This window comes from Ornithodoros turicata, chromosome 2 (assembly GCF_037126465.1).
Source record: "Ornithodoros turicata isolate Travis chromosome 2, ASM3712646v1, whole genome shotgun sequence".
Lineage (NCBI taxonomy): Eukaryota > Metazoa > Arthropoda > Arachnida > Ixodida > Argasidae > Ornithodoros > Ornithodoros turicata.
Genome location: NC_088202.1, coordinates 139,576,793 through 139,604,429, shown reverse-complemented (window position 1 = coordinate 139,604,429; position 27,637 = coordinate 139,576,793). Strand labels below are relative to the sequence as shown.

At 43.9% G+C, this 27,637-nt stretch overlaps 1 protein-coding gene across 1 annotated transcript; it reads left to right on the top strand.

The window, feature by feature from the left end:
* The first annotated feature begins 283 nt into the window (after positions 1–283).
* Positions 284–27,637, top strand: LOC135385084 (golgin subfamily B member 1-like). Its single transcript, XM_064614260.1, has 18 exons — positions 284–436; positions 1,194–1,273; positions 1,898–1,968; positions 5,500–5,760; positions 7,186–7,325; positions 8,123–8,243; positions 9,229–9,316; positions 9,399–9,504; positions 10,448–10,741; positions 12,136–14,877; positions 15,657–15,829; positions 19,153–19,173; positions 20,135–20,273; positions 20,342–20,432; positions 21,955–21,982; positions 22,093–22,160; positions 25,634–25,935; positions 27,451–27,637. The coding sequence occupies exons 1-18, from the start codon at positions 398–400 to the stop codon at positions 27,535–27,537; spliced, it is 4,851 nt and encodes a 1,616-aa protein (XP_064470330.1). The 5' UTR covers positions 284–397; the 3' UTR covers positions 27,538–27,637.

Genomic DNA, 27,637 nt, shown 5'->3' with positions numbered 1-27,637 from the left:
CGTTGCCCCCGGCACCGTGCCGCCCCTATGTTCTTTGACGTCACTTCCCTCAACGATGTTTGAAAAGCGCGCGTCAAGAGAAAAAAAAGAGAGAGGATGGAGAAACGCGAGTTGGCTGATAGCCGGCAAAAAGACTCCTCAGGTGCTTCCGACGCATCACACACTTTCATGCGCTCTACAATGTAGTCCCCTCAACTGATTCGCGGAGTGTTTGCTGCGTTTGCCGCCAGGGCAGCCGTTTACACGGCTTTGGCTCAGGCTTGTTCACCGAATGTTAGCCAAAACTGGTTGAATATGTGGTGGTTGGTTTGAATCGTTTGAATTACTGAGGCTTAAATCGTTTCTAATGTTTCTCTTTTGATGTGCTGTTGCCTTTCAAATTCTGGTGGACCGCGTCATGATTGACAAACGGAAAAAGGACGTCGTTCTGCAATGGGTAAGCGAGGTGTCCATCTTTGTTTAAAACGCGTCCTTCTCAAACGGCTGTTTCTATGCTTGGGTGGGCGCTGGAACCGGTGCAGTCCTTGACTATCCATATTCTATGGCTGTTACTTTACAACAACCAGTATTACCTGCTTTTGTTGTTATTGTTTAACCCGTAATTTATGCATAATCCATTCCATGGGTGGCCCACGAAATAAAAATAGGAAATAAAGCTAGACGTGGACACGACACAGCTCTTTAAACGGACGTTTACTGAATGGAAGGACAATAAACTAACGAGTTAAAAGTAAGCACGAATAATCTTCTATTCCTTTCGTCGTTTTCCAACTAAGGAGAAGCTCAGCTTTCCCTCATAAGCTTCCTTATTATTTTATTAATTCTGTTATTAATTGGCGACATGTATAGAATGGAGTGTTGCTGCTCTAACACTCATATGATGCGGTTGTGACATGTCATTATGCGTCCAACCTCTTCACCTCAAGTTAGCCACGCACAAAATACCCCACCTGTTTTCCTGGAGAACGAGGTTGCGGAGTGTGCGGGTTTCCAGAGGTTCGTGTTATTATGACATCTGACAAGAATTGTGACGACCTATGAATAAAGAATGTACCGTTTTCATAAGTGACCTTGAAGCTCCATGGGGAGGGGGCACGGCTCCCTGTTGACCCCTTCTCAGTACTTCCATGTACTGGTACTGGGGCGAACGCGACCACTGTACTTGTATTTATACAACTGTTTGCGTTTCTCAGCTGGCCTGCTGTGGTGCAAAGGTCGGCGACTTCTCGGAACTCGAGTCTGGGATGCTGTTCCTTGAACTGCTGTCTAAAGTGTAAGCAAAACAGCTTGAATTGACTTTTTTTTTGTTTTGAATTGACTTATTTGTTTTTTGTTTTCTTTTTTGCTTGGTAAGGGGTAAAAAGTAAACGCCTGCATTAGCTCTTGAGGGCATTTGAGGGACAACTCAAATGCATAATATTTGACTGGATTTGAGCCTCTTTCAAGACCTTTTCCCTGTCATTCTTTTTGCTTTCTTTTTTTTTTTTTTTTGTAGAAGTTTTGTAAGGAAATAGCTAAAATGGGCCAAATCCCATTGCACCAGGAGTAGCAGGGACAAGTCAGTGCACAGGACATTCGAGAAAACCAGTAACACAATGTTACATTCCACATGGAGTAGTTTGGGTTGGCGTACCCATTATAGGAGTAGTTCGAGCTCTGTCTCTTTAATGTCGTCTTTTTTTGCATAAGCTGAGAGTACCGATGACGTAATTTATTTAACTTAGGAGTGAGTTAATTTCTTTTTGATTCAAGTTTTCCTTTAATACCTTGTGTTGCATATAGACTCACAAAGTGTTCATGCAATAATCACATAGCACCTGAAGTATAATGTCATGTTAGTATAACATTTACAGCCATTAGATGAATCATATTGGCCTTTCTCTGCTTTTTTTCCCAGTGATCCCAACATCAACATTGAGAACATTGACCCCTCGGAAAGACTTCAGGTCATCGAGAACTCCCTCTGTGGTATGTCTACGGTTATAAAACATTGTCCTACGTAGCAGACACTTGTGTCGTAGAACAGATATATATATATCAGTCATGGCCACTAACTACTTCTACAGTAGTTTAACTATAACTACTAACTACTTCACGATGGAGTAGTTTAACTAGTAGTTCAACTACTTTTCAGGGGAGGTAGTTAAAACTACTTCTTTAACTACTGCAATGTATTTTAACAACATCTCTAACTACTTAGCGTTGTCCATCAACACCAATCCCATTCTATTGTGTTCTTGGACACCTAAATATGAATCACAAGCAGTGATAAAAGAAGATTTAGTGCACATGTACGGCACAATTGCTCTGCACCTCCGTTCTCATCAAACAAGTAGCTCAAGGTAAAAGTCGGAAGCACAACCGTGCAGTAAAGCTTGCGGCAAAATCTGAAGTAGTTGGCGCCTGCAGTAACCTAACTACTCTAGTTAACTACTCGAAATAGTAGTTTAACTAGTAGTTGCACACTACATTTCTGCAAGTAGTTGATAACTACTTTTTAACTACATGTAGTTAACTACTGGCCATCACTGAATATATACCGGGTGTCTCATAATAATGGCTAAATAATTCATAATGGCTAAATAATTCGCGAACCGGTGCACCAATCGAATAACTTTCTTTTTTACAAGTATCTGTCGAATACCGCCTACAAGATGCGCACCGCGTGAATGAGCGGGAGGCGCTCATTATTTAAATAAAAATTCAAATGAGTTTCGTGAAAAAAGCTAACTTCTAAAGCAGGGCGCCGTTGGCATTAAAATGGGTACTACCCCTTCTGGGACCTTCAGTAGATACCTTTTAGACAAAAATCTGCAACCGAAGCAGGTCATTTGTTGCAGTAATTAATTGGTTTCGGTTTACATATTTTTGTGTCGCGGCTGGTCGCGGTGAAGCGCAAAAGGACGCTCTTTCACTCCCATGTCCACCAATGAATTACGTCCTTACACCAATGAATTACATCCTTTTGCAAGTCGCCGCGACCAGCTCCGACAAAAATACGTAAACCGAAACCAATTAATTACTGCAACAAATGACCCGCTTCGGTGGCAGATTTTTCTCTAAAAGGTGTCCACTGAAGGTCCCAAAAGGGGTAGTACCCATTTTAATGCTGACGGTGCCCTGCATTAGAAGTTAGCTTTTTTCACGAAACTCATTTGAATTTTTATTTAAATAATGAGCGCCTCCCGCTCATTCACGCGGTGCGCATCTTGTAGGTGGTATTGGACAGATACTTGTAAAAAAAAGAAAGTTTTTTCGATTGGTGCACCGGTTCGCGAATTATTTAGCCCGAGGATTTAACTGAGACACCCGGTATATATATATATATACTATATCTTCTAATTAACTGTAACATGGCTGGCAAGTGTAAACATGTTATGCTAGGGCAAGAAAAAAGAGCGCTTTCGGTTGGTACATGCTCCAAGGATTGCACAGAGATACCACAATATGCAGTGGAACAATGGATAAAGTATGTCTGAAGCAAGAGTTCTGAGAGATTATGCTTACTCTACGATATGTCATAACCAGGCATTCTAGCGTTCCACAGCAGGCATATCAGAATTCACTGCTGAACTATTCAAAATTTTGTGTTTTTCCATATTTAATTACATGTAACGGTACTGGCCTCACGCAGGTGTAATAATTCAGCCTTCTCGCAACTGTCCATGGAAATGGAAACACAACATAGATGTCTCTGGCAATAAAATCGTGCTCCAATCTAGTCACATTGTATACTTTCGGGCTTCATATAACTGGTTACGCGCACCCTGAAGTACAAGCGAAGTACACACGAAGAAGTACACGCTGAAGTACACACGACGCACAAAAGCGTTCCCATAATTTGTTGGCACTCAACTTCTCTACACTGCAACATTATTGTTAAAGTAGAGCGAAAAGGTCCAGGCTATATACAATATTGCTCTATACAATACTGCTAAACTATGGTTAACCCTAACGTTCCCATGAAAATGTGCAGAATTTATGACGTACTGCAGAATTTTGGGTTTTTGTATGGAATTTTGCGGAACTACGAATCTTGACTGAGGAACAAAGCTTTGGTGTCCGAGATTGATGTACCGACGGCTCCACAGGGGAAGATAAAAGTGTACCACACATCTCATGTTAACAACGCTGGTCAAGCTCATACCCACCCTGTCTTTACTACTTCTGTTTTGCTTTTATCTGTGATATCCCATCTAGTGCATTCCTCATGGTTAAGCATGCTATAGCTAAATGTTCCCACTTAGGGAAACAATGGTGCAAAAGATTAGTATGGGACTGAGGAATTCTACGAAAATGCCCGATTGTTTTTCTGCCGTTACAGTACTAAGATGTTATGCTAGTGTTGAAAGAGCACCAAGTACCATGTGGTGCTTAGATACAACTGTATTTTGGATTTGTAGACACATTACGTCTATGTCATGCAAGTTCATAAAGATTTTATATTCATGTATCTCTGTCAGCCTAGATGTGCAAGCACTTTCTTCAGAAAATCGCAGAATTTGAGATTTGCTGCAGCAGAAAAAGCAGGGCCTTAACCATGGTGATATGAAAAAACAAAAAGCGCGAACGTGAACAACTTTGGATGTGATATTTGTATAGCTTTACAACAACCGGAATGAAACCAAAAACCGCTTGGAACCCAAATTGTTTTCAGGAACCATAACTAGAACGTAATCGCAATTAACCGAAACCATAATCTGAACAGAAAAATGTGATTTCGGTTAGCAGTTCATATGGATCAGTTCAAGTGTGAATGCGAACAACTTTGAACGCGATATTTGTATCGCTTTACAACTCTGATTTGTGGTGTAGTATGTGCTTCTTTTAAAGTAGATCCCTTCGTCATGCGTTTTCCATTCAGAAGTTGTGTAGACGACGTACACATCACATGACATGTATTGTGTACGTCCTTTATGAGTTATAAACTGTATTACTGTGATCATCTGAGATACCAAGCGTTGAACGTTGTTTGTTTTACATCGGTTTGCTTAACTGCTGAACGCACCCAGTTTTTCTTGCCTTGTAGCTTGTTACAGCACGAGCTAAATGAATGTGTGCGAGATCATAGAGACTGCAACAAATTATTTTACGTGGAATACCGTAAACGGCAAAAGTGAATTGAAGAAAGAGTTCACTCTTTCTTCAACCTTGCAGCTGTTCACTTTTACCCGTTTGCACTTTGTAGCTCTTTTTGCGACATCCACGCGACCTGCAGATACATCCTAGAGAAAGCCTAAAAAATACTGGTTGAACTGTTTGGTTACCGGTAACCGCAGTATAATAAAATGGCGAATCTCATAACCGAAAACCGGTTACAGAGTTCTGACACCGAACCGTAACCGAACGAATGTTCGTTGCGGTTTCAGCCCCTGGTGGAGAGGCACAGTACACTTTTCCGTTACGAGCCCTATTTTCGGTGGTCTACCGTTTCCGTTTTTGTTACCATGGCTGTTACAGTAATTGCACCATCTGACAGCACGATAATTCTCTTTGCAGCGCTCCACTCATGCCTCCCGCAGCACTTCCTGGAGCCTTCACGTGCAATGCAAAAGGAAGGCAATCAGCTGACCCTTGCCACTACTGCAGTCCTAGTGCTCTCGGCGCTGTTCATTCGAGCTGCCAGTCCCAGTGCAAAGCACAGTATAGATCCCGTGATGTCACTGGAAGAGTCGGTGCAGGAAGAGATCAAAGAGCTGCTGCAGATCATCACATCTCCAGAAGATGATGTCCTGCAACATTTGCAGAGCCACCTGCAAGGTAATCACCCTTCTGCGTAATATATAAAATTTGATTGTTAGTAATTGACTGCAAATATATGGGCTGTCCCAACTAGAGCTGTTCATTAATAGAGCCTGAAGTTTTAGGGTTGAACTCGATTCTTCCCTCAATTTGCACCCCGAATTGAAGGATGCCTCTTTAAGGTGGAACCTGATTTTTACCGGGCAAATTACCCACACTGAGACATCTGTAGGAATTCACATAAACTTGTTTGGCAGCAAATGCACCTTGGCATAACCTTGAGAAACACCCAACTGAGGTGTCTCAAACAAGGTACGTTTCATGTACGTTTGAAAGCCTTTGGGAAAAAGAAAGCTAAAATACAAAAGAACACTACCTGGCAATGTGTGCTATTATTGCAGTGCACAAGCATGCAGTCACCTTTTTCTTTTGTTTTCTTTTTTTTATATTCATATTGTCATTCTCTAGTCCAGTTTCCTCATTTCCCATTTTGAGAAATGGGGGAGAGTGTTGCCTAATCTATCACCTGAACACCACATATCCCAGTGGCCTTAAAGGGACTATGAAACGATTTTTTTCTTCGTTTCGTTCGAAAGAAGACATTTTTCTGAGTCTAGAACCGAAATTTTACTTTCGTCGCGCGAGCGGATTTCTCGGGAGCGAATTTAAACGGAGCGGCGAAGGGAGGACAGCTGGCGCCGCGCCGTGATGAGCTGCCGAGCGGAGACACAACGGGTAACTTGACGCGACCACGGCCGGCTCAGCAACACGTCATCGTGACGTGTTGCTGAGCCGAGGAATCCCGCCAGGAGCATGCGCCGTAGGATCCCGCGTATGCGTTCATCGGGAGTGGAAATCTCCATGACAGCAGCTTTCGCGCGATCGGCAGATTTCGGCAGTGGCGGCAGCCACAGCGCGAGCTCGCGGCATTACTTGTCATTGTGCAACACCGGTGACGTAACGGGGAACCGAAGAGCGGTCCGTACAGTTACACCAACGGCAGGGAAATATGCGCGGTAGAGGAGGAACGCGGAAGAGACATTTCCAGCGCGCGCTCCTCGCAGAGTGGAGCGATTTCGTCCGGAAAAACTTGTGGCATATTAGTTTCTCTGCGGGAAGAACAGTTTCCATCGAAAAAAAGTATGGGGGTTCGGGAAATTTCATAGTCCCTTTAACAAAAGACTGGTTTTGGGTTTCTATGCACAAATCCATAATGAAGATGATAAATTTCTGAGAGAATAGCACACTAACAGCATGTACTTACTACAAGAAAAACTTGACACCAACAAATAATCCGTGGAACATACAAAAGATGTCAGCACTCTCATGACATCCTGAGAAATCCTGCGCTCGTATTTGGGTCTCTGCTACAGTTTTTCTTTGTAATGATCCTTGAAGCATTTTTTTTTTTACTTGAAGATGATCGGCGGGCTTCTATTTCAGTACAATCGGACGAAGAAAGCCCCGTCATGATGAAGAGAAGGCTGAAACGAAAGAAGGACCAGTCTTTCATGTTTTCACCATCAATGCCTCGCTCACCCCTCAAGCGGATGATGGCATCACCCGTGCAACCCCCGCAAACCGTATGCCTATTTCGTAGTTTCCACGGACCGCTGTGCAACTTAACTCTTCATTGTTATATATACAGGGTGTCCCAGCTAAGTGTATACAGATTTTTTAAAAATATATATAACACTTTTTCCAAGATAAAATCAATTGCAGTATAGCATATGCTGAAGGGCACTCCCTAGGAGGGCATTGGCAAAGTCCAAAGGCAATGTCTTAATTAACTTTCATTAATTAACTTGTGAATCATAAGAGCTACAAAGTCGTCCCAATGAGAACATCTGTTCCTTTCGGTCACCAGATATCGTAGCCGTTTTCAGAACAAAAATCCGTTCGATAGATCGCCTGCAAAAAATTCGTGAAGCAACGCCATTTTCTTCTTTATTTTGTTCATCGCGCTTCTTAGAAGACGCGTATTTCCTTCATCCCCAACGGGAGAGGGGGAAGGAGCACAGTGCCACCTCATGCGTCGAAGATGAGCTTTAACTTGCGGAAACAAAACAAAAACAAATGTATCGGGTGACTCTATCGGAACTGGCCTTATCTTGGGTTGCATGTTCTGTTTCGTTTTAATCTTTTTCCAGGACGCGAGAGGCGATAGTGTGCTTTTTCTTCCTCTCACATTTTAAAAATCTGTATACACTTAGCTGGGACACCCTGTATATAGATTCTTTAGGAACATGTGCATTGAGGACTGACCATTTTGTAGCATTCACCACTTACTACATAGAAGACACGTTCACATTGCCTCCGGAGTGACAGCCTTTTTAAAATTTTGTTCCTCGTATGTACATCATGTGGATGTCCTTTTAAGTTGTTGCGGAACAAGGAGCACCAGATCAGGAGGCTCAGACAACAGTTGTCTGCGGAAGAGATGAAGACACTGGAACTTGAGAGAGAGCTCACTGACCTCAAAGCGTCGGCGGCGAAATCAAGTACGTGCTGCAATTTTGATTTTGTGATATTCTGACTCGACCGACATCTTGCACTTCTGTGTACTTTGTGCCTCTTACGGTTTCCGTAACTTTATTACTGTTTGCTTTACACAGGTCATGTTTTACGGGTATGTCACCCATGCTGCAACCTAGCTACCTTGCACGTGTGTTTCTCTAATACCAAGCGTGCAATGCTCATATTTTATTTATTTAACAATGACTTTAATCACAGCACCATAACCTTGAGTTCTTATCTGATCTTATCTTATCAGAGGAAAGATGAATGGGGTGAGGAATAGGAGCGACTTAGTCCGAGTCCGTCTTGTCCACTTTGTGCGCCTTTGTCTCTCCGTTCATTTTTCATTTATCTCAAGGATATGTTGCCATCTTCAACTTCAAACCTGCTTGCTTGCTTGCCTTTCCTCCTATGTTCCTGATACAGTTATTTATTTTTATTTATTTTGTTCCAGATCTTTTTATTAATAAGCTGTGAGACCAGCATTGATGTCTTGTGCATGTTAGTTATGTGTATAAAGCGTTTGTAACTACGAGGTGATTAATTATTAAAAATTCATTAATTAACTCATTAATTAGATGTTTTCTGGAGAATGGGAGATAGCAGAATTGGGGCCAGTCACCGTTCAAATCCACCATCCTTGTTGAACACCCTAAAAAGCGAACATACTTTGAGATATCAATTGCCAAATTTTGCTAATCTACATCTACATCTAATTAATATGTTAAATGATGGATTTTAAATAATTACTCACCTTGTAGTTACAAACACTTTTTGACAGGACGTCCGCCTGACCGATTAACCCATCTGCCAAAATGGCATCGGTGTTGCTCTCACAGCTTTGTTATAAGAAATCCTACAAATTAAAAAAAAAAAATGCCCTGTAAATAAAGTTTATTACAGCACGTGAGTTACAGTGCTTCACTGTGTTTTACCAGGGATTATACATGTAAATTACAATGTCTTCAGATAGGGAGATTGCTTCCTTGAAGTCTGAAGTTCAACGTCTCAGAAGCACAGTATCAGTAAGCAATGAATCTGATGATGAAACTGAGAGGTGATTCGATTCTTCCATCTCTTCATTTTTATTGTATTCACTCTGACTCTTTCTAAACATTTCTATTCTTCTCTACATACAGGCTACGATCTCGTGTCAGCTTTCTAAACACAGAGATCCTGAGGTATCAAGCCATGGAGAAGGACTACGACGCGATGATTCGGGAGAACATTTCCCTGAAGGCTGTGGTAAGACGGTGTCTTCAAAGAAGCAGTAAAAGCTCCTTTCATAAATTTAAATTAATTATAATAAAACAAATAATAATATAAACAAATAAATATCCTAGTCTTTTGCAAGTGCGATGGTCGTAGTTGAGTTAGCTTTGTAGTGTGCATGAGAGAGAGAGAGAGAGAAAGTGCCTGTAAGTGAAGGAGTGAGGTTGACGTTTTGAATATGCCACTGTGAGGTAAGAGGCCATGAAGGTAACCTCTTCACCTCACAGCAGCCAACAGGTCTCCAATAGTTGTGCAGCATGTACTAGATTTTTGAAATACTTTTTTATTATAATGGTAAATTAAATTGTGCAGTGAAGAGACGCTGTTCTATATATATATATTTTGCGCAGTGGCTTCTTGTAGACTCTGCTGAATGATTCAGAGTTTTGAGCAATGCTGACTATAAGTTCGTTACTCCTTTCACGTATTTGTGACTACAGCAGTGACTGGTACTCGGTGGCATAGCCAGGGGGAGGTTTAACCTCCTCAAAATTGTACCTTTGGTAGTGCATTTGGGAGAGGGAAAAGGTTGGTAAATCCCCTCTCCCATCTAAAGTTCCCGTAGAACACCTCCAGAAATATTTTTCTTCCCTTTAACCCCCTCAAAATAGTACCTTCAGTAGTGCATTTGGGATAGGGAACAGGGGGTAAATCCTTTCCCCCATCCAAAGCTCCCGTAAAATGTCTCCCTAAATATTTTTCTCCCCCGTAGCCCCTTTTAACCCTCTCGAAATCGTACCTTCGGCAGTGCATTTGGGAGAGGGGAAAGGGTGTAAATCCTCTCCCCCATCTAAAGTTCCTGCAGAACACCTCCCGAAATACTTTTCTGGCTACCCCACTGCCAGCACCCGCGTCTAAATCAGCCTCGACTAACTGCACTCCGCCATCATAAGTGAGAGAGGCTTTCTCCAATCAGGCTGAAGAGCACGAGCAGTTGAGGCACGAGATCGCACAGCTGAAGGCATCTCTCAGCGAAGTCTGTGCTGAGAAGGTGAACCTTGAAGCACAGATTGCTGAGCTGTCCCAGATACAAAGCAGCCTCGAGGCCAAGCTGGAAGAGAAGAACAAGGAAGTGGAAGCGTACAGGGAGTTCTGGAACAGCAAGAACTCTCCCACTTCACTGCCATCACCAATCTTCCCGGGGACCCCAGTTAAAGCTGGTGTCAGCTATTTCACCGAACTCTGCTACGTGGAACTTGAGGAAGCAAAGGCAAGAGCATGCAGCTCTTTTTTCTTCCTTTTTCTTCCTTTTTCTTCCTTTTTCTTCCTTTTCTTCTTCCTTTTTCCTTCATTTCTTCCTTTTTTCCTTCTTCTTTCTTCCTTTTTCCCTTCTTTTTCTTCCTTTTTCCTTCTTTTTCTTCCTTCTTCCTTCTTTTTCTTCCTTTTTCCTTCTTTTTCTTCCTTCTCCTTCTTTTTCTTTCCTTTTCCCCTTTTCTTTTTTTTTTTTTAAGGATAGGGAGTGTAGAACATGTCGTATGAAGTATGGAATTTTAATGTATTTTGCACATATACAGGGTGTTTCACCTTACGTGATCAAAGTCGTATTAAAAAAGCTGCTTATCTGAACATTATAGGGCCAACGCTGTTTATCTCGGGAGAGATTTTGCCCCGACCTCCGAGTACTTTTATCAGCGCGGAGGGAAACCCTGAGACACTGAGAAAAAGACTAGCTCTACACACACACACACATAAGTTCTCAGACGCAGCAATTGTTTTTATTCACGTACAAGACCATTCTAAGCCTGTGAAAATCAAAAGTGGGGAGGGCTTTCATGGGCTTAAAAAGGTCTTGTACTTGAATGAAGCCATCGCTAAGCCTGAGCGGATGTTTGAGGTGGGAAAGACCATTCTAAGCCTAGTTCCCACCTTCTTCAAACTGGGAGAGAGAGTATAGTTAGGGCCTGACTTTTTAGGGTTAAACCCGTATCTGCCCGATATTTACCCCCCGAACGAAATCTGTAAAATTCGGGTTTAACCCGAATCTACCCGAAAACATCCGGGTCGCGTGGCACACTCATAAGCGTGCATTAAAATAAACTTTGATAACATTGCTAAACATTAGTTCCATGTTAAGACAAATTTTTATTAAACAAAAAAAAAAATCACCCGAATACACCCGAATTCCTGATGACAGAATATGCCGTAACAGGATTTAACCCGAATACACCCGAATTTTCAAATGAAAAATATCGCCCGATATTTACCCCCCGAATTTGGCCAAAAATAAAACCCGAAAAAGTCAGGCCCTAAGTATAGTTAAGGCAGGGCTGTACACTTTCTCCTTCCCTTATTATCCTTGCAAGTCTTTGCCATCCCTCTCATATAGCCCAAAACACCCACGTTAACACCCAATACGAGATGATCAGGGCAGCCTGAACCTTGCAGATGCTCATAATAGGTTTTCAAAGAGCTCGACATTTGATACTGGTGGTACCGTCAGGCATTGCATTATTCAAAACTCTAAGGAAGGTTCAGATGATCTTTCAACCTTCCTTCAATTTTTGCCTTTGGTATGCTTGAAATCTCTGAATTATCCTCGAATTTTGGGATAAATTTTCTGTGTGAACCCCGAACCTGTATCCATCCCTTATCTACGCCTTTCAGGGACAACTCGAAGCCGCTAAGAACAACAACGCTCAACTTGAGCAAGAACTCCAAGAACTGCAGGCAAAAGAGGTCTCGTGGCAGAATGAAGCTACGAAGCTCTCTGAAGAGCTGGCCAAGTCACAGTCCACTGCTGCAAGCCTCGCGCGGGATCTGTCAGAAACTGAACTGCACGTTACGAGCCTCAAACAAGATCTGGCAACATCGAAGAGAAACGAAGAAAATTTGGAATTCACCCTGCAAGCAAAAGTTAACGAGATTCAAGAGCTTGAAAAAGAAATCTTAAATACGAGGTCTTCTCTTCAAGACGTGTGCAATTCCAAGGACACTCTGGAGAAAGTGGTAACAGAGCAAGCTGAAACCATAGGAAAGGTGAACAACAACATGGAACTGCTATGCCGTGAAAATGGTGCACTCAAGGAAGAGCTTAGACAGCTAGCCGACGATTTGGAGGAAAAATCGGCACACGTCCTTCGCCTCGAAGCCACAATTGCTGAGCTACGTGAGAGGATGTCCCGCTTAGAAAACGCATCGCAGTCTTTAAAAGATTCACTGGACAGCACGCGAGCCGATAACGCCAAGTTAAATAACGAGCTGCATGCTCAGGCTCAGCAGATCTCTGGAAAGGCACAGGTGTTATCTCAGATGGAGTTCAGCATTGAGCAGCTGAATGGCACCATTCTATCGTTACAACAAAACCTCAGACGAACAGAGGAAGAGAACAGCAGTTTGAAGGCTGGCCTAGAAACTGCCGCAGCAGAGAAATTGTTGCTGGAACAAAAGCTAGAGGATGGCCACAGGGCAGCCAGTCTCCTCGAGAACAAGGTTTCTGAGATAACTGACGCAAACAACGCCCTCTCCAAAGAGAACGAGGAATTGCGGAAGCAGGTCAACGATGGTCGTTGCCTGATTGGCAGCCTAAGGGAGGCTGTCTCGGAACTTGATGGTGCAAACCGCAGTCTTCAGAAGCAGTTGGAAGCAGCCCTGGAGAAAGTGGAAACGCTATCATGCACAGTGTCTTCCTTGGAAGCAAGCATACAGGAAAAAACAGTTGCTTACGGAGAGTTAAAGTCAATGTACGACTCCATCCGAAATGACGTGTGTTCGTTGAAGCAGGAAAATGAAGAAGTGGTGAGATCGAATGCCGATCTTCGTGTACAGAATGATGCACTGCAGCAGAGCTGTGAGGAGACAAAAAAAGAGCTCGAAAGCATTGTGATCAAGCATGAAGAACTGAAGCAGCAAGTGCAGTCTCTTCAGGAGTCACTCGAACGCATGACTTTTGATAGGGACTCACTGCAAAGGAACCTTGATGAAAATCTGTTGGAGAAAAGGAACTCCGATGAAACTATTTCGCGTCTCGAAGCAGCTGTTGATGAGTTGACAAGAAGAATTGATGAGAAAGAAGCAAAAGAGGAGTGCAGCAAGATGGCTCTCGAAAACTTGTCACAAGAATGTTCGGCGCTTCGAAGTGCCAAGGAGCTTGCAGAAGAAACCGTACAGGGTGCTAGACAAGAGCTCGAAGAACTGTCTAGAAGGCTGAGTGAACAAGGGCAACATTTAGAAGCCACAAAGGAAGAATGCAGCAAGCTTTCTTCGAAGCTCAAGGCAGCCGTTCTTGAAAGAGAGTGCGCGGAAGAGCGTGCCAAGCAGATGGTTGAGGACGCCGCTGTCCATGAGACAAGCTTAAAGGAATTGGAAGGAAAAAACAGCACGCTTCGAGCACAACTTTGCCAGGCTGAAGAGAAGTATGAACTTCTGGCCAAGTCCTCTTCCAATCTCAAGCAGGAACTCGCGGTGGCTCAACACAGTTTCGAAGAAGCAAAGAAGATGCTCAACGGCGCAGAAAATGAGCACAACGAACTGAAGCAAAACGTACACCATCTTCAACAGACAATTGTCCAGCTCACAAACGAAAGACGTCTGCTGCAGGCCGCCCTTGCAGACGCCGAAGCCCAGAAGAACCTCCTCGGATCCGAGTTGGCAGCGTCGTCGCAAACCATTCGAGAACAGAGCGCGAGGCTTATCGAGAGCGGCTCAACCGTTGAGCAGATGGCCAGTTCGCTGAAATCAGCTGCCGAGGCGTCCGAGCGAGCCGCGTCTGAAACCCGCGCCGAGCTCGAAAATTTGCGGACGCGCTTCTGCGAGCTTCAGCGGAAGTTGACCGAAACTGAAGACGGTCGCGACAAGGCCTCGTCCTATTTGGCGGAAGTTACGTCCGAGAAGGACGTCCTTCGGACGTCGCTGGACAAGCTGGAGAGCCAGCACCAAATATTGTGCGACCAGTTCGACGACGTGGAGCGCAAGTTGAAGCAGGCTCAGGAAATGCACGACCACGCGGAAGAGGAATACTTCAAGTGCGTGGAGGAGAAAGAGAAGCAGAAAGAAGAGTTGAACAGGAAAATTGAAGACCTGACGAGGGATGCGGACGAACAGAGGGCCCAGTTCGAGCAGCTTGCGGCAAAGTACGAAGAACTGGACGCTCAACTTGAGAAGTCCGAGCTGAAGACAAAGGAGCTCGAAGAAGAACGACGTACGACGCGCGACAGGCTATCTTCGGCAGCGAGAGCGGAGCGGCGGATGGAAGAACTTAAACCTCAGCTCTCAAATCTGTTGACGTTGTTGTCAGTAACGAAGGACGGAGAGCAAGAAGATGAAGCCGACCCGCGGAAGCTCCAAATGGCCGTCACAAAGTGCGAGGACTTGAAAGTAGCTAATGAGAAGTTAACAGCGCAGTTGAAGGTGAGAAAATGGTGTTTGCAGTTTGTTTCTATGTGTGTGTTTGTCTTAGAGCACTTGCAAGGGCTCGAGCTTGCTCCAAAACCCGAGCCGGACTTTTTGCGGGCCTGGGGGGAGGGACTCGGGTTTGACCATTATGGGGCCCGGCCCAGACAAGGCCCGTACATTGCCGGGCCTTGGTCCCGAGGCTATGTTACCTCTCTGTTAGATAACCACGGTCGAATTTTACAGCCTGATACATGGGCCGAGAAACTTTGGATCCTTCGGGCTGTGGCTGGGCCCAGGGCTGGTAAATCCATAGAGCCTGAAGTTTTAGGGTTTTAGCCGATTCTTCCCCCGAATTTGCCCCCCCCCCCCCCCCCCGAATTGAAAGTTCAGCCTTTAGGGTGAAACCCGATTTTTACCCGGCAAATTCTCCTCGATGGGATGTCCGTAGGAATGCACAAACTTACTTGTTTGGCAGAAAAATGCAGTTACATCACCGTTTGTACCAAACCACTACAGTTAGTTTGAGTAACTGAACCCGATTTATCCCCGAATTTAGCATGCCGGCAGTTTCTTCACTCGAATTCGCATGAATTTAGTGCACGCATCTATTTACCCGATTTTTACCCCACCCCCCAAATTTAGAAAAAAAATATTTCCCGAACACTTCAGACTCTATAAATCCAGGGAAGGGCGGGCACGGATCATGCCTGGGCCTTAAAATTCGGCCCGTGCAGTGCCCCTCTTGTGTCTTCCTGCAGAGGTGCGACGGTTAAGGGTACTGCCTCCTCTTTCAGAGGGAGAAGGAACTGCATCAGGAGATGACCAACAGTCTCTTGGAATTCAGAACCGAAGTGGAGGCCAAGCAAGACACGTACGAGAATGCGAAAAAGGACTGGATAGGTCAGCGCGATCTCTGGAAGCGCAAGTACGAACAGGTGAAGGCGTTCCTGGAGAAGCGAGAGGCACAGTAAGACTCCCACTCTGTTGTGTAACTTCGGAACGGCCGCGGCACGTCGCGGTTAGATCCTTGTGGTTTAGGATCAAATGCGATTAGAATCTGTCAGTTACGATGTAGACCCCCCGAACACGAACTTGCCAAAGTGCAAGTACAGCCACCAATATGAGTAAGGCCATCGGTTTTCCATGATATTCCGCAGAATTCTGAGAATTATCGTGGAGTCCCGCGTTTGGAACAGGGTTTCTCGGAATCCCTTATTTTCAGGGGTGTGCGGAGTTCTTGAATCCGAGTAGAGTATCAGTGCGGAACAAATCCGTTGAGGGTTATTGAGTCATTCGGTTTGTTAATGTGTTATTTGTAATTGAGTTATTTGATTATCTGATATTTGGTATTCGATTCGTGAGTACCCAATATTCGGGTTTCCGGATATTCGACTATTCACTGAATACGAACGACACCTCCCCAAAAGTTGGCTTCACCTAATGCTTCCCTGCATGATGTGAAGCCCGGTCTACAAATTGAAGCCTCCTTTACGAAATTGGCCGTGCTGCAGGACAAACACGGGCAGATTGTAGTTTTGCTAAAGATGACGTTAGCCCAGGTTTATTGTGCATACTTTGCCTGAGGAAGGGGCGGCGCCCCTCCCGTGTGCAGTTTGTGCAGTGGGGTATTTAAGTTTGGTATCTGGGAGGTTGCCCTCAAAAAGTTAAAACTCTTAAATAATGTGTATAGCCCAGGAATGGAAAAAGCGGATACTAAAAATGTAACTTTCCCCAGGCGCATGTGTTGTAAACTCCGTCCTATGAATTTCCTATAAACTCTGGATACTGAAAGGTCCTTCAGCAGGTATAAAGTGATTTGCATGCGACAGACCACGTCAGAGGAGAACACAAGATGTCACGTACGTAATGCTGAGCCACAGCAGTGCTTTGAATCTGTAACTTTACAAAATATTTTTTTGTTCCCACATTATCGAAGAGAATAAATTGTTGCCTGCTTCAAGCAGCCATCAACTGCTCGCCAGAGAAAATTCTGGAATTCGCGAGGCGGTGTGGCAGAATTTGGGGTGTGCCGCAGCAGAAAACCGAGGGCTTTAAAAGTTGGCACCGCGGAATGCTAAACATAAGCACTTTAATCATGGCCGACGTCCTACATACGAGATGCACTCCTTTTATTTCCTTCAGGATATCACCCTGTTTTATCCAGTTTTTACAGATGCTGAGATAAAACCCAATTTTTGTCCCCCACTCAATTTTCAACGGATGTAACCCCCAGAACACAAAGGGTCTATTCCTAATGCAGTAGACTTCCGTCAATTTGACCCTGATGGGACCAGAGGAGGGGTTGATGCATCGTGTGGTCCTCTCCCTCACTTGGCTGAGCAATTGCAATGCAGACAAGAAAATGCCCGTTTTGGTCCTTCTGCACCATGACGTTCGCTTTCCTTTTTGTGTGCCACCCTTGGAACTAACTTTTCACTGCTTCGTGCAGCACAATGTGTGTGCATGCACATTTGCTTGGATTGAATCATCGTACACAAATTGTTTGTGTCTTCAAATTTGCAAACGATGTGCTCTTATAGACATATATTTAGAGCCTGAAGTTTTCAGGAAACTTTTTTTTTTCTAAATTCGTAGAAAAAAAAATTCGTGTAAATGAACACGGACGCTAAATGCATGCAAATTCAGGTGGAAAAACTTCGAGTATACTAAATTTCCACTAAATTTGGACAGAAATTGGGCTCAGTTTCTCAAACTAACTGAACTAGTGGGGTACATGTGGTGATGTAACTCCACTTGCTGCAAAACAAGTTAGTGTGCATTCCTACAGATGCCTCAGTGAGGGCAATTTGCAGGGAAAAAATCCTAGTTCACCCTAAATAGGCAACCTTGAATTCGGGTCGCAAATTCGGGGTAGAATAATAGAGTTAAACCCTAAAACCTGAAGCTCTGCATATACAGTGAAACCCGCGTATAACGATATTGACTGTAATCGCGAATTCCATCGTTATACAGGGTACATCGTTAAAGGGATGACCTTTATAGCGCGTCCCCGAAAAGTCGCGCGGCACCCCGCGTGTAGCAAAAGAAAAAGAAACAGATGCTTATAAAACGCGAAGCTGTGTGACTGACATTGCACTGGCTTGGAAAAACAGCGATCAGAACTCGTGGAGGGAGCCAGGGAACATAGCAGGACAACTTCTGGCAACACTACACGTCACCATTCCGCAAGTCGGCTTCACCTAACTCCTTCGTGCTTTAGGAGAAGCTCGCTTTAGAACGCTGTCGCGCGACTCGCAGGTGGAAAGCACGTGCTAGGCCTTTTGAATCATCTCGCGAATTTGAGCAACATTGGCCAAATACGGAGGCACAAAAGCGCTACCACCTACCTTGTTCACTGACAGTATTGGAAAATGAACAGTCGCTGTCTATTTTCTTGCCTCAATTTTTATTTTGGATTAATTCCTTTGATGTGAATTTCTGGTTATACGAATTTTTTCCGCTACCCCGTGAGATTCGTATCATCGAGATTCTACTGTATCTTATCGCGGTGATTCTCGTCGCGAGCTTACGCGCACGGGACAGCGTCCAACATCGTTATACGAGTACTCGGAACTGCGGTCTCTATCGCAATACGCGGGTCGTTTCCCCATAGAAACAATGTATAATTTGACGGTAAAATCATGGACCATCGTTTTACGAGGGATATCGTTATACGCGATATCGCTATCCGCGGGTTTTACTGTACTGTGTACTCTTCACACGACAGACAGGGTGCGCATGACGTGTATTATTAGCTAAGTGTTCTTGTTTCCTAGCATAAGTGATGTGTGTCCTGTCCTTCTATAGCACTGTGTTTTTGGGTAAAACAAACACACACAAAAATGTGAGTGTATTCGGTACGTGAGTTCCTTAGACAGAAACTGAATTACAGGAGGGCTGCGTTACGCATATCCGACTTTTCTTTTTTGGCCCTCATGGGAAGTGTGCATGTATGCTTGTATTTCTGGGCTGCACAACAATTGAGATATTACAAATTTTTTCATTTCATTCATGTTTTCGTACTCAGAGAATGACTTTTACATGTTCGAAATGTGGCTTAGACACATGGTTAGATTTTAACAGTGCGTGAGCACTTTTAATCCTTCTGAAGACAGTGTGAAAAAATTCTGTGATAAAATTCTGGCGGCCCTTACAGCTCTGCTAATCCTATTCACCTTGACCATAGATTTTCGTTTGCATAACAAACAATGAAACAAAATGGAATGAAGCATTTACCAAGTTAGTTACACATGAGGTAGGCTAGAATTCATAAGATCTCTGACTTTTCAGCCATGCATCACGGTGGAAAGCGTAAGTTTTTCTGTGGTCTTATTTGTGGTGTTATATGGCGTACAAACTGACATGCACCAAGATTTTTAAAATTGAGGAGCACCATGGTCCGGTGTTTATCAAGGCTTCAACTCTCTCCAATTCACACCTGGGCCCTTAAAGCAGTATTTTAAAGAAAGCTATCTAGTCTCATCTAATTGATTAGGCACAATAGCCTGTGGTGCATGACTAATGCCAACATTCAGTTGATTTGATTTGCATAGTGCTCTGTCTTTGCTTAAATCTTTGTGCGTGTTAACTGAGACTGACTATACCTAGGAGTGACTCTCTCGGGTTAAATGCCTTTCCCAGATTCAGGGGGGTAAAAATCGGGCCCTATTTTTAAACCTGTAATTTGGGGGGAAATCGGGCGATGATTGTGCCTTGGGGTGTTATCGGGTGTTCTTGTTTCTCATCTTGTCTATTCTGTCCTTTCCTAATCTCTTCTCATTTTTCTTTTCTTTTTCCTTTTCTTTTTTTTTTTTTTTTTTTGCGAGTGGGGGTGGTGGGGGTTGACCTACCAGTGCTAACCCCCGAAGGCATAGACAGCGTCTTGGCCCGTTATTGGACCAACATCGGTCCAACATTGGGCCACGATGTTGTGCTGCTTGGGAGTGCTGACATACATGGGTGTATTGCTCGGAACGTAAGTGACCCATTCTTGCATGTGTTACACATGGCAACCTCAAGCATCACTTGAGGGCTCCAGAGTGATATTGGAATTCGGGGAGAAATCGGGTTTAACCCGAATAGGTCGGAGGTCCGTTCGGGGGGGAATAGCCGGGCAGAATCGAAAAAAAATCACTCCCTAACTGTACCGTAGCCTTGCGACACTTCGGCTAACCGTTACTTTTGGGAAGGACCTCGCAGCACCCAGATCAACATTGAGCATCTCAATTTTTTTCAAAATTACTTTCCATTGAACTTTTATTTATTTCCTAAGGTTCAGCAAGCTGACTACAGAAATGAAGAAAAGCATCACAGAAGCAAATGCTGACGTGAAACGGCTTAAGGAACAAATCGCGGGCCAGTGCAGCAAGATATCCCAACTTGAAGAAGAGAGGGACAGGGCCGTGTGTGATGTACGTGCAGCTAAAATGCTATCAGCCATGCCGTATCTACAGTGCGTGTCTTCTTGTTCATTTCGTAGACCTACCAGTTGAAAGCACGCCTGCGAGAGTCGCTCTACGAGAGCACCAAAGCCCCAAGTTCATCCTGCTCGGAAGTGTCACAGTTCCGTGGTAAGTGCTGACAGTGTGAACTCATACGGGTATAGCTATGACTTCACTACGACTATGAGTCTATACACAAAAATGGATCCAAGGAATGGGAGCCGCCATCAGTGCTGCCACCTCGTTGTAGCCACAGGAACTGTGCTAGTGTGGACTGCCGTTTACAGAGATCGTTTGATTTTTTTCGCGTGTGTTTTAGTTCATTTCTGTGTCCCTTCATGTTCATTTCGTACCGGTTGATTGTGGCGTAGCGTCTACTGCTCGTATTGATCGTAGCGTCTACTGCTCGGCAGGGATCAGAACCGGTATTTTTTTGGTCCGGTTCAGGTTCAGGTATATCGGTTCAGTTCGGGTTCGGCTCAGGGAGAACCACCCTCCCGCACACACGCAGACAAAAAAAAACCGGTCAACAGTGGGGACATTTACAGGGATCGGAACCGTTACTTTTTCGGTCCCGGTTTAGCCGGTTCATGGGCAGTAATTTTGCTAAAAATTTAATTTGCTAATTTTGCTGTGAAAGCGAGCTTACGATCACCGTGCACGGTTGTAAGAGAAAGGTGTTCAATGAGGTGTTCAAAGAGAAACAGTGTTCAATTGCTTGTGTTCTGTATCATATACTTGCTGATGTAACCTCCCCCTCACACAACGCCCCCCGAGGGCACGTGAGGTATTGTCATAAATAAATAAATAAAATAAATAAAAAGGTGTGAGATAATCGTTTCAGGTGAGTAAAAAAAAAAGGTCGGTCAGTAGTACAATTATTTCCCCTCTGAACCGATTCCCGAACCGGTAACTGTACAAAATTTTTTTCGGTTCAGTTCTGGTTCGGTTCAGGTTCTCCAGAAAATAACGTTTTCTTCCAGTTTTCAGTTCAGGTTCCGATCCCTGCTGCTCGGGAACCGGAGTAGAACAGATAATGCATCGGCTAGCACCCCTCACGTGAACAACTGCGCATATCGCACGCGGAAGAAAGCAATCTCCTCTTTGGTCTTTCGAACGTTGATGCACTGCTCAGATGTTTACTGGGTGGCTCGTTATAAATGGAATGTTACGTTATCGTCATGCGTACTCATTAAATGTGGCGGCCACAGTTATTTATCTCAATGGGAAGAGCACTTTTGGCAGTTCACCCCTGCTCTGTAGTCGCTGGGAACGAGGCTAAGGAGTGCACGGAGACTATTGGTTTGAGAGTAACGCGACAAGGTCTATAAGCGTGCGTGCCTGTGCCTCCTTTGAGAATGTGGGTATGTTTATACCGACACCATACTGTTGAACGTGTGTCTTTCTGTAAACACCGTCTCTTAATGGTGTTCGAGATTTTATTGCCAGACTGTTTGACTACAGTCCACACTGTGACGTAGATCATATTTTTCCTTGCTTACCGCAAACAAGGGAGTAAGATGTCACCTAGTGTCATGCACCTCACTCTCTACATCGTTCAAATAAAGTTTTGTAAAGTGTGAGGTGTGTTCAACTCTTTTATAACTCTCTATGTTGTACTCTCTAACTTGCATAACTCTATGTTCCGCAGTGCCAGCTGCCCAAAAGGAATCCAAAAGGTATGTCCCCTCTCCTATTCTTTTAATATGCGACATAGCGCATTCTATGACAGAGGTTCAGCGTTTTTTGTCATATTACAATGATTTTTGTACGCTTCATGCCATCTCAGAGATGCTCAAAGGGCACACAATACAAGCATTACTACAGCTGCAGCGCTAAACTCAAGTATTTTCTCAGGTACGTGCTTGATCCAGGTACTCGTGAGGTTTTGCAAGTTCTGTTCCCTTGCTTCAACTCTTCTTAGGCTATGCCAGTCTTCGAATAAGAGTGCTCTTGTGTGTCGGTGTTCTTAATAGTCGCAACTCTCGCCGTCGTGCCAGTATTAATGCAGTGCAATCGCGTTAATTCGAACTGGTGCCCGGGTCCCGTAGAAGTAAAAAAGGAAAAATCCCAGTAACTGGAACATATGAACATGCGCAACGCTTTATTCTAACGAGATTACCCGTATGCGCCGGATTACGTAGGTGCACAGAAGCGCCAGGTTGCGCGACAACCTCTGTGCTGCTAGCTTGTTGAGGCCGCTAACTCCAAAGATAATGTGCTGAAAAACAGAGCATAGGTACCCTTGAAAATGTGTTATACCAATGTGTATACCACTGGTACCAAAGAGAGAAATATGTAATTATAGTAGGGGTGTGCGAATATTCGAGTTCTCGAATTCGAATTTTCGAATATTCGACTATTTCACGAATATGAACGAGACAACCCGAAAGTGGGCTTCACCTGATGCCTCCGTGCATGAGGTGAAGCCTGCTTCACGAAATTGCCCTTGTTGTAGGAGCAGCACCGGCGGGACGGTGTTTTGTTTGAGATAACGTTATCCAAAGTTAGTTTTGTAGACATCGTCTGTGGAAGGGGTGGCGCCCCTCCCACATGCAGTTTAGCGGTGCCGACCAGGGACTTTGATTTGATGTCTGTGAGGTTGCCTTTAAAAGTTAGAACTCTCGAATAATGACTACAGCCCACGAACAAGAATGGTGTCTTAAAGATGTCCTTCACGTCTAAAATTTCAGTAGTGCAACTTCCTATAGCGAGTGCAAAGAAACTAAAGGGTGTTCATGGCAAAGCTGAGGCAGGATGCCAATTCGTTTGTTTCACAAATGGCCTGTGGTTGTCTGAAGCAATTACAGCCTCATCCGTGTAACATGCTACTGCCTGACATAAAATTTTGAAATTAGGGTAACCACTCCAGTAAGTGTAGGCTCACCTGGAAAGCAGGAAGCACTCTGATGTAAAATTAAAGAGTAGGTGCTTTAAGCAGAAGAATTTCATATCTCTCTTGTGACAGTTAATGCCAGAAAAATTGCACTAAAGCCACGTGATACGAAACGGAAACTTTTAGTGCAAAAGTCGGATATTGTATATTTTGCACGAATATTCAATATTCGATTCGGTATTCGGAATTTTTTCCCCCCATTCGATTCGACTTAAAATATTCGGATTCGCACACCCCTAAATAATAAATTTTAATGCTCAGTTGTACCCACGAGTTGGGACGAGGTAAGCAATGGAGGGGGGCCATCCTCGAGATCCAGTATTGTGCGCTCTCGCGTAGTATTTAGAGCATTCCAGGGAATGGAGCCATCGAAACGAAAAAAAAAAAAATGAAAAGTCACTCAAATGTCATTGCACAACAGGAATAGCCATTACCTGAATTCAATACCAGACGATAAATTTGTTTCCGGTAATGGAGATCCGTGGTATCCGTTTCCGTTATCGTTACCATCTCCAGTTTCAGTAATATACCGTTTCTGTTTCCGTCACCATTGCCGTTACCCTTCCCTGGTTCTAATTAATGGGGTTGCACTCTACCTTATTTGCTCTAGTACTTTGACACTCTTTTACACCAATATGCCATGGGGTGGGGTGGGGCATGTTAGCTACGTCATAAGGGTACCATATGTACCAAACATATTACAATGCATTGCAACTCAACGGTCAACGTACATGCAACATTTCCGCGAAATGAGTCGGTGGCCTGGGACCCACGGGCTTTTTCTCGCTGTTTCTTGAATCACAATCTTTGTTATGAACGGCAGTGTGTCAGTTAACTGGTCAACTCGTTGTTTCATCAGCACTGTCAACAGCTTATGTATGTCTTGAAGAAATTATGTTAGAGTGGTGGTGGTGTGGAAGGTTACTGTTGACAGTGGGACATCTCCATTTTAGAGCCACCACTTAAGACTGGTGTTCTTGCAGTTAAGGCCCAACTATTATATATTATGTCACTGTCACTAGTCTTCATGATCACATCATTCTGTTCTCTCAAATGTTTCCCTAACAGCAGAGCCCACTAAGCTCCTTACACATTGCACAATGCATGCAAACTTAACCTGCAGCCCATTCCTCTACAGATAGCATGAAAACGATAGCCAGATTATTCTGGGCGGTGCTGGTTCTGGGGTATCTTGGCCTTCACAAACTAGCTGAGGTAACTCTCCTGCACCTCTTCACTGACAACTGGCATGAAATCCCCCTTCCTTGTTGCTTTTTCGTGCATGCGTTGCCGCTGCCAAGCGTGTCAGGCTGTTTGTTTGCAGGTGTAGATGTCGAAATTGCGCTGTGGAACGTACAGTTCATTGTATTGCCACATTTTGCATAGTTATGTAGGGCTTTTAATTACGTCACGTTAAGTTCTATGTTACTACGCCGGAAAATGTGCACACAGAACCTAGTCTTTGTACCTGGTCAACTGTGGATCAGACACACCACTATGCACAACAAAAGCTGACGTAATTACAATTTATTTTCTGAAAAATCTGTTAACAATGACTACGTCGAACAATTTTCGGTCATTAATTTCTTCTAAATGAACAATAGGCACCATCGATTGCGGACACGTTATCGACCTCTATCTGCTCAAAAAATAACACGGCAACCTATAAGTAGAGCCTGAAGTTTTCGGGAAATATTTATTTCTAAATTCGGGGGGGTAAAAATTGGGTAAATAAACGTGTGCACTAAATTCATGCGAATTCGGGTGAAAAAAAACTTCCAGTACACTAAATTTGGGGAGAAATCGGGCTCTATTACAAACGAACGGTACTGGTTTGGTACAAACGGTGATGTAACTGAATTTTTCTGCCAAACGAGTAAGTTATTGCATTCCTACACACGTCCCAGTTAAGGCAATTTGCCGGGTAAAAATCGGGTTTCACCCTAAAGTGTCAACCTTCAATTCGGGGTGCAAATTCGGGGAAGAATCGGGTTAAACCCTAAAACTTCAGGCTCTAATAATCATTAGTGTGTCCATCGCGTTCTGCTTCTGCAAAAAGCCCTTGGAGAGGAACTACCTCAGTGCACTATGTGGTGGAAGCTCTTTGTAATGCATCTACTCATCGCATGTCACATCAACGTCATGGTCAATGTTTCTTCTACGAGGTCTACGAATATATACTGTTTGCCATCTCCACAGTCAGGTTGCTGGACGATTATCCCGTCGTGCCATTTGCGAGCACGCGTAATTTTTAGGAGCGTTTGTAATCCGAAGGATCTGCAATATTTTTTTTATCACCTTGGCGTGTCCTTGAAAATGTAATCATCCTAACTCGTTCAACCTTCAGATTCTTCGCTTGTCATCATGAAAATGGGACCCTAGTTGCTTTTGTGCCATGATCATCATCATCATCATCATCATCATCGTTTTGCAGAAAGCCGGTTTTCCTGTGACGAGGAGCAGGACGTTTTCACTCACACCACCCTGTCGGACCTGCAGCCCATCGAATCTGACCCCTTCAGCCGTTACAGTGAACTACACCGAAGAAACACGATGGTGCCACCACATCTGAAGTCGTATTACCCAGCAGAGACCCAGAGCAGCACCATCCCGGCCACACCGCTGAAGGAGAACAACTTCAACTTCTCGGACTTCACTGACCCCGGTTCGAAAAGAAAGAGATCCACAGTGTCCTCGGGCTCTGGGAACTCTGCTGGGTCCAGCACGGTCACCAAGGTGGGTTTTGCTTTAAGGGGTGTGAAGCCTTTAGCTTTAAAGACCCTCGTGAGGGCATTTACACAAAGGGGCGAGGTTTTGTGTCCAAAAAAGACAAATACCGAAACGATGTACACAAAAATACACGAAGAAATTCATTCGTTCTGAAAATGATCGTAGCACTTGGAAATAAATGACTATATGTTTTGTTCTGATGCTACGTGCGCAGGAAGGTCATTCCAGTTTGACAGCATCAGCTGGTGCGGAGAGTAGAGGAATTTCTTTCTTTTTTTTTTTTTGTTCACGTAGGTGGAGCAAGTACTTTGTGCGGGGGTGATCAAGTCTTAAAAATAACTTAACACATGTAAGCGTGCGTTCACACGGGGGCAACTTTTTCCAGCAACTCGAATCAACATCTTATGAGCAGTTTCGAGAACGTGTTCACAAGTAGCAAATCGTAGTTGGCACTGGTTCTAACTTGAATACGAATGATTCAGTGTCTTCTTCCAGATCAGAAGTAAATGTTTTTTGCAGTGGCAACTGTTCTACATATGGCACAAAATGGCTGCCATGAATGTCATGCTTAGCAGATTTGTGCATCTGTGCAACTAATATCTTGTTTCTCGAACTGACTTGTGTGTGCTTTCACCATGTGTGTAGTCAACTGAAGTGTGAGTTAAGTCTGTTAGCCTCTTGAGATATTGTACTGTTAAGAATGGTACGCCTGTATGGATTGTGGAATAGAAGTAAAAATAGAACAGTACCAGTTGCATATCCAGATACACCATGCTAAACATTTAGAATGTTTTGTAATAATACTTATTGTGCTTTCATGTTCCAGCCTACATCTAAATGTAAGCAAATCCACAAAATAGCAGATTTAGTTTCGAATATGTAGTTAGTAAAGAGCTGACATTCCAAACTATATTACACCAAATGGCCATGTGCTGCTAATTCCTGTTATAGATGGAAGAAAAAGGTTAAACAGCAATTTGCTGCATATTAGATACAGTTTGATAACTATTGGGGAGAGAGTATTTTTTCGCAAGCTCTATAACCTTGTAACGTGAGGCTCTGAATGTGCTCAATAGAACAAAACGAGGGATAGCTTCATCGGAACGTGCTCAATGGACCAAAACGAGGGATAGCTTCATCGGAACGTGCTCAGTGGACCAAAACGAGGGATAGCTTCTTCGGAATGTGCTCAATAAACCAAAACGAGGGATAGCTTCATCGGAATGTGCTCAATGGACCAAAATGAGGGGTAGCTTCATCGGAATGTGCTCGATAGACCAAAACGAGGGATAGCTTCATCGGAATGTGCTCAATGGACCAAAACGGGGGATAGCTTCATCGGAATGTGCTCAATAGACCAAAACGAGGGATAGCTTCATCAGAATGTGCTCAATAAACAAAAGTGAGGGATAGCTTCATTGGAATGTGCTCAATAGACCAAAACGAGGGATAGCTTCATCGGAATGTGCTCAATAGACCAAAATGAGGGATAGCTTCATCGTAGCTACCTTTATTTTTCAGCCCCCTGCCACGGAAACACCCAAGAAAGTGAAAGGGACTCCGAGCTCACTCAGTAAATTTCTGAAGAAGCGGTTTCACAAGGACTGATGTTACGGTACCCTAATATGTGCACACATGCGGAAACATGTGGACGGTGCTAGAATATATTTTAATGTAAATGTGTTGTATAAAATATGTACAATTTTTA

Excerpts from the sequence above, each read along its gene's own strand:
- LOC135385084 (XM_064614260.1), top strand. The coding sequence starts at position 398 with ATGATTGACAAACGGAAAAAGGACGTCGTTCTGCAATGG. Across the intron at positions 1,274-1,897 it reads CTTGAACTGCTGTCTAAAGT|TGATCCCAACATCAACATTG; the intron begins GTAAGCAAAACA and ends TTTTTTTCCCAG. Across the intron at positions 7,326-8,122 it reads CCGTGCAACCCCCGCAAACC|TTGTTGCGGAACAAGGAGCA; the intron begins GTATGCCTATTT and ends TGTCCTTTTAAG.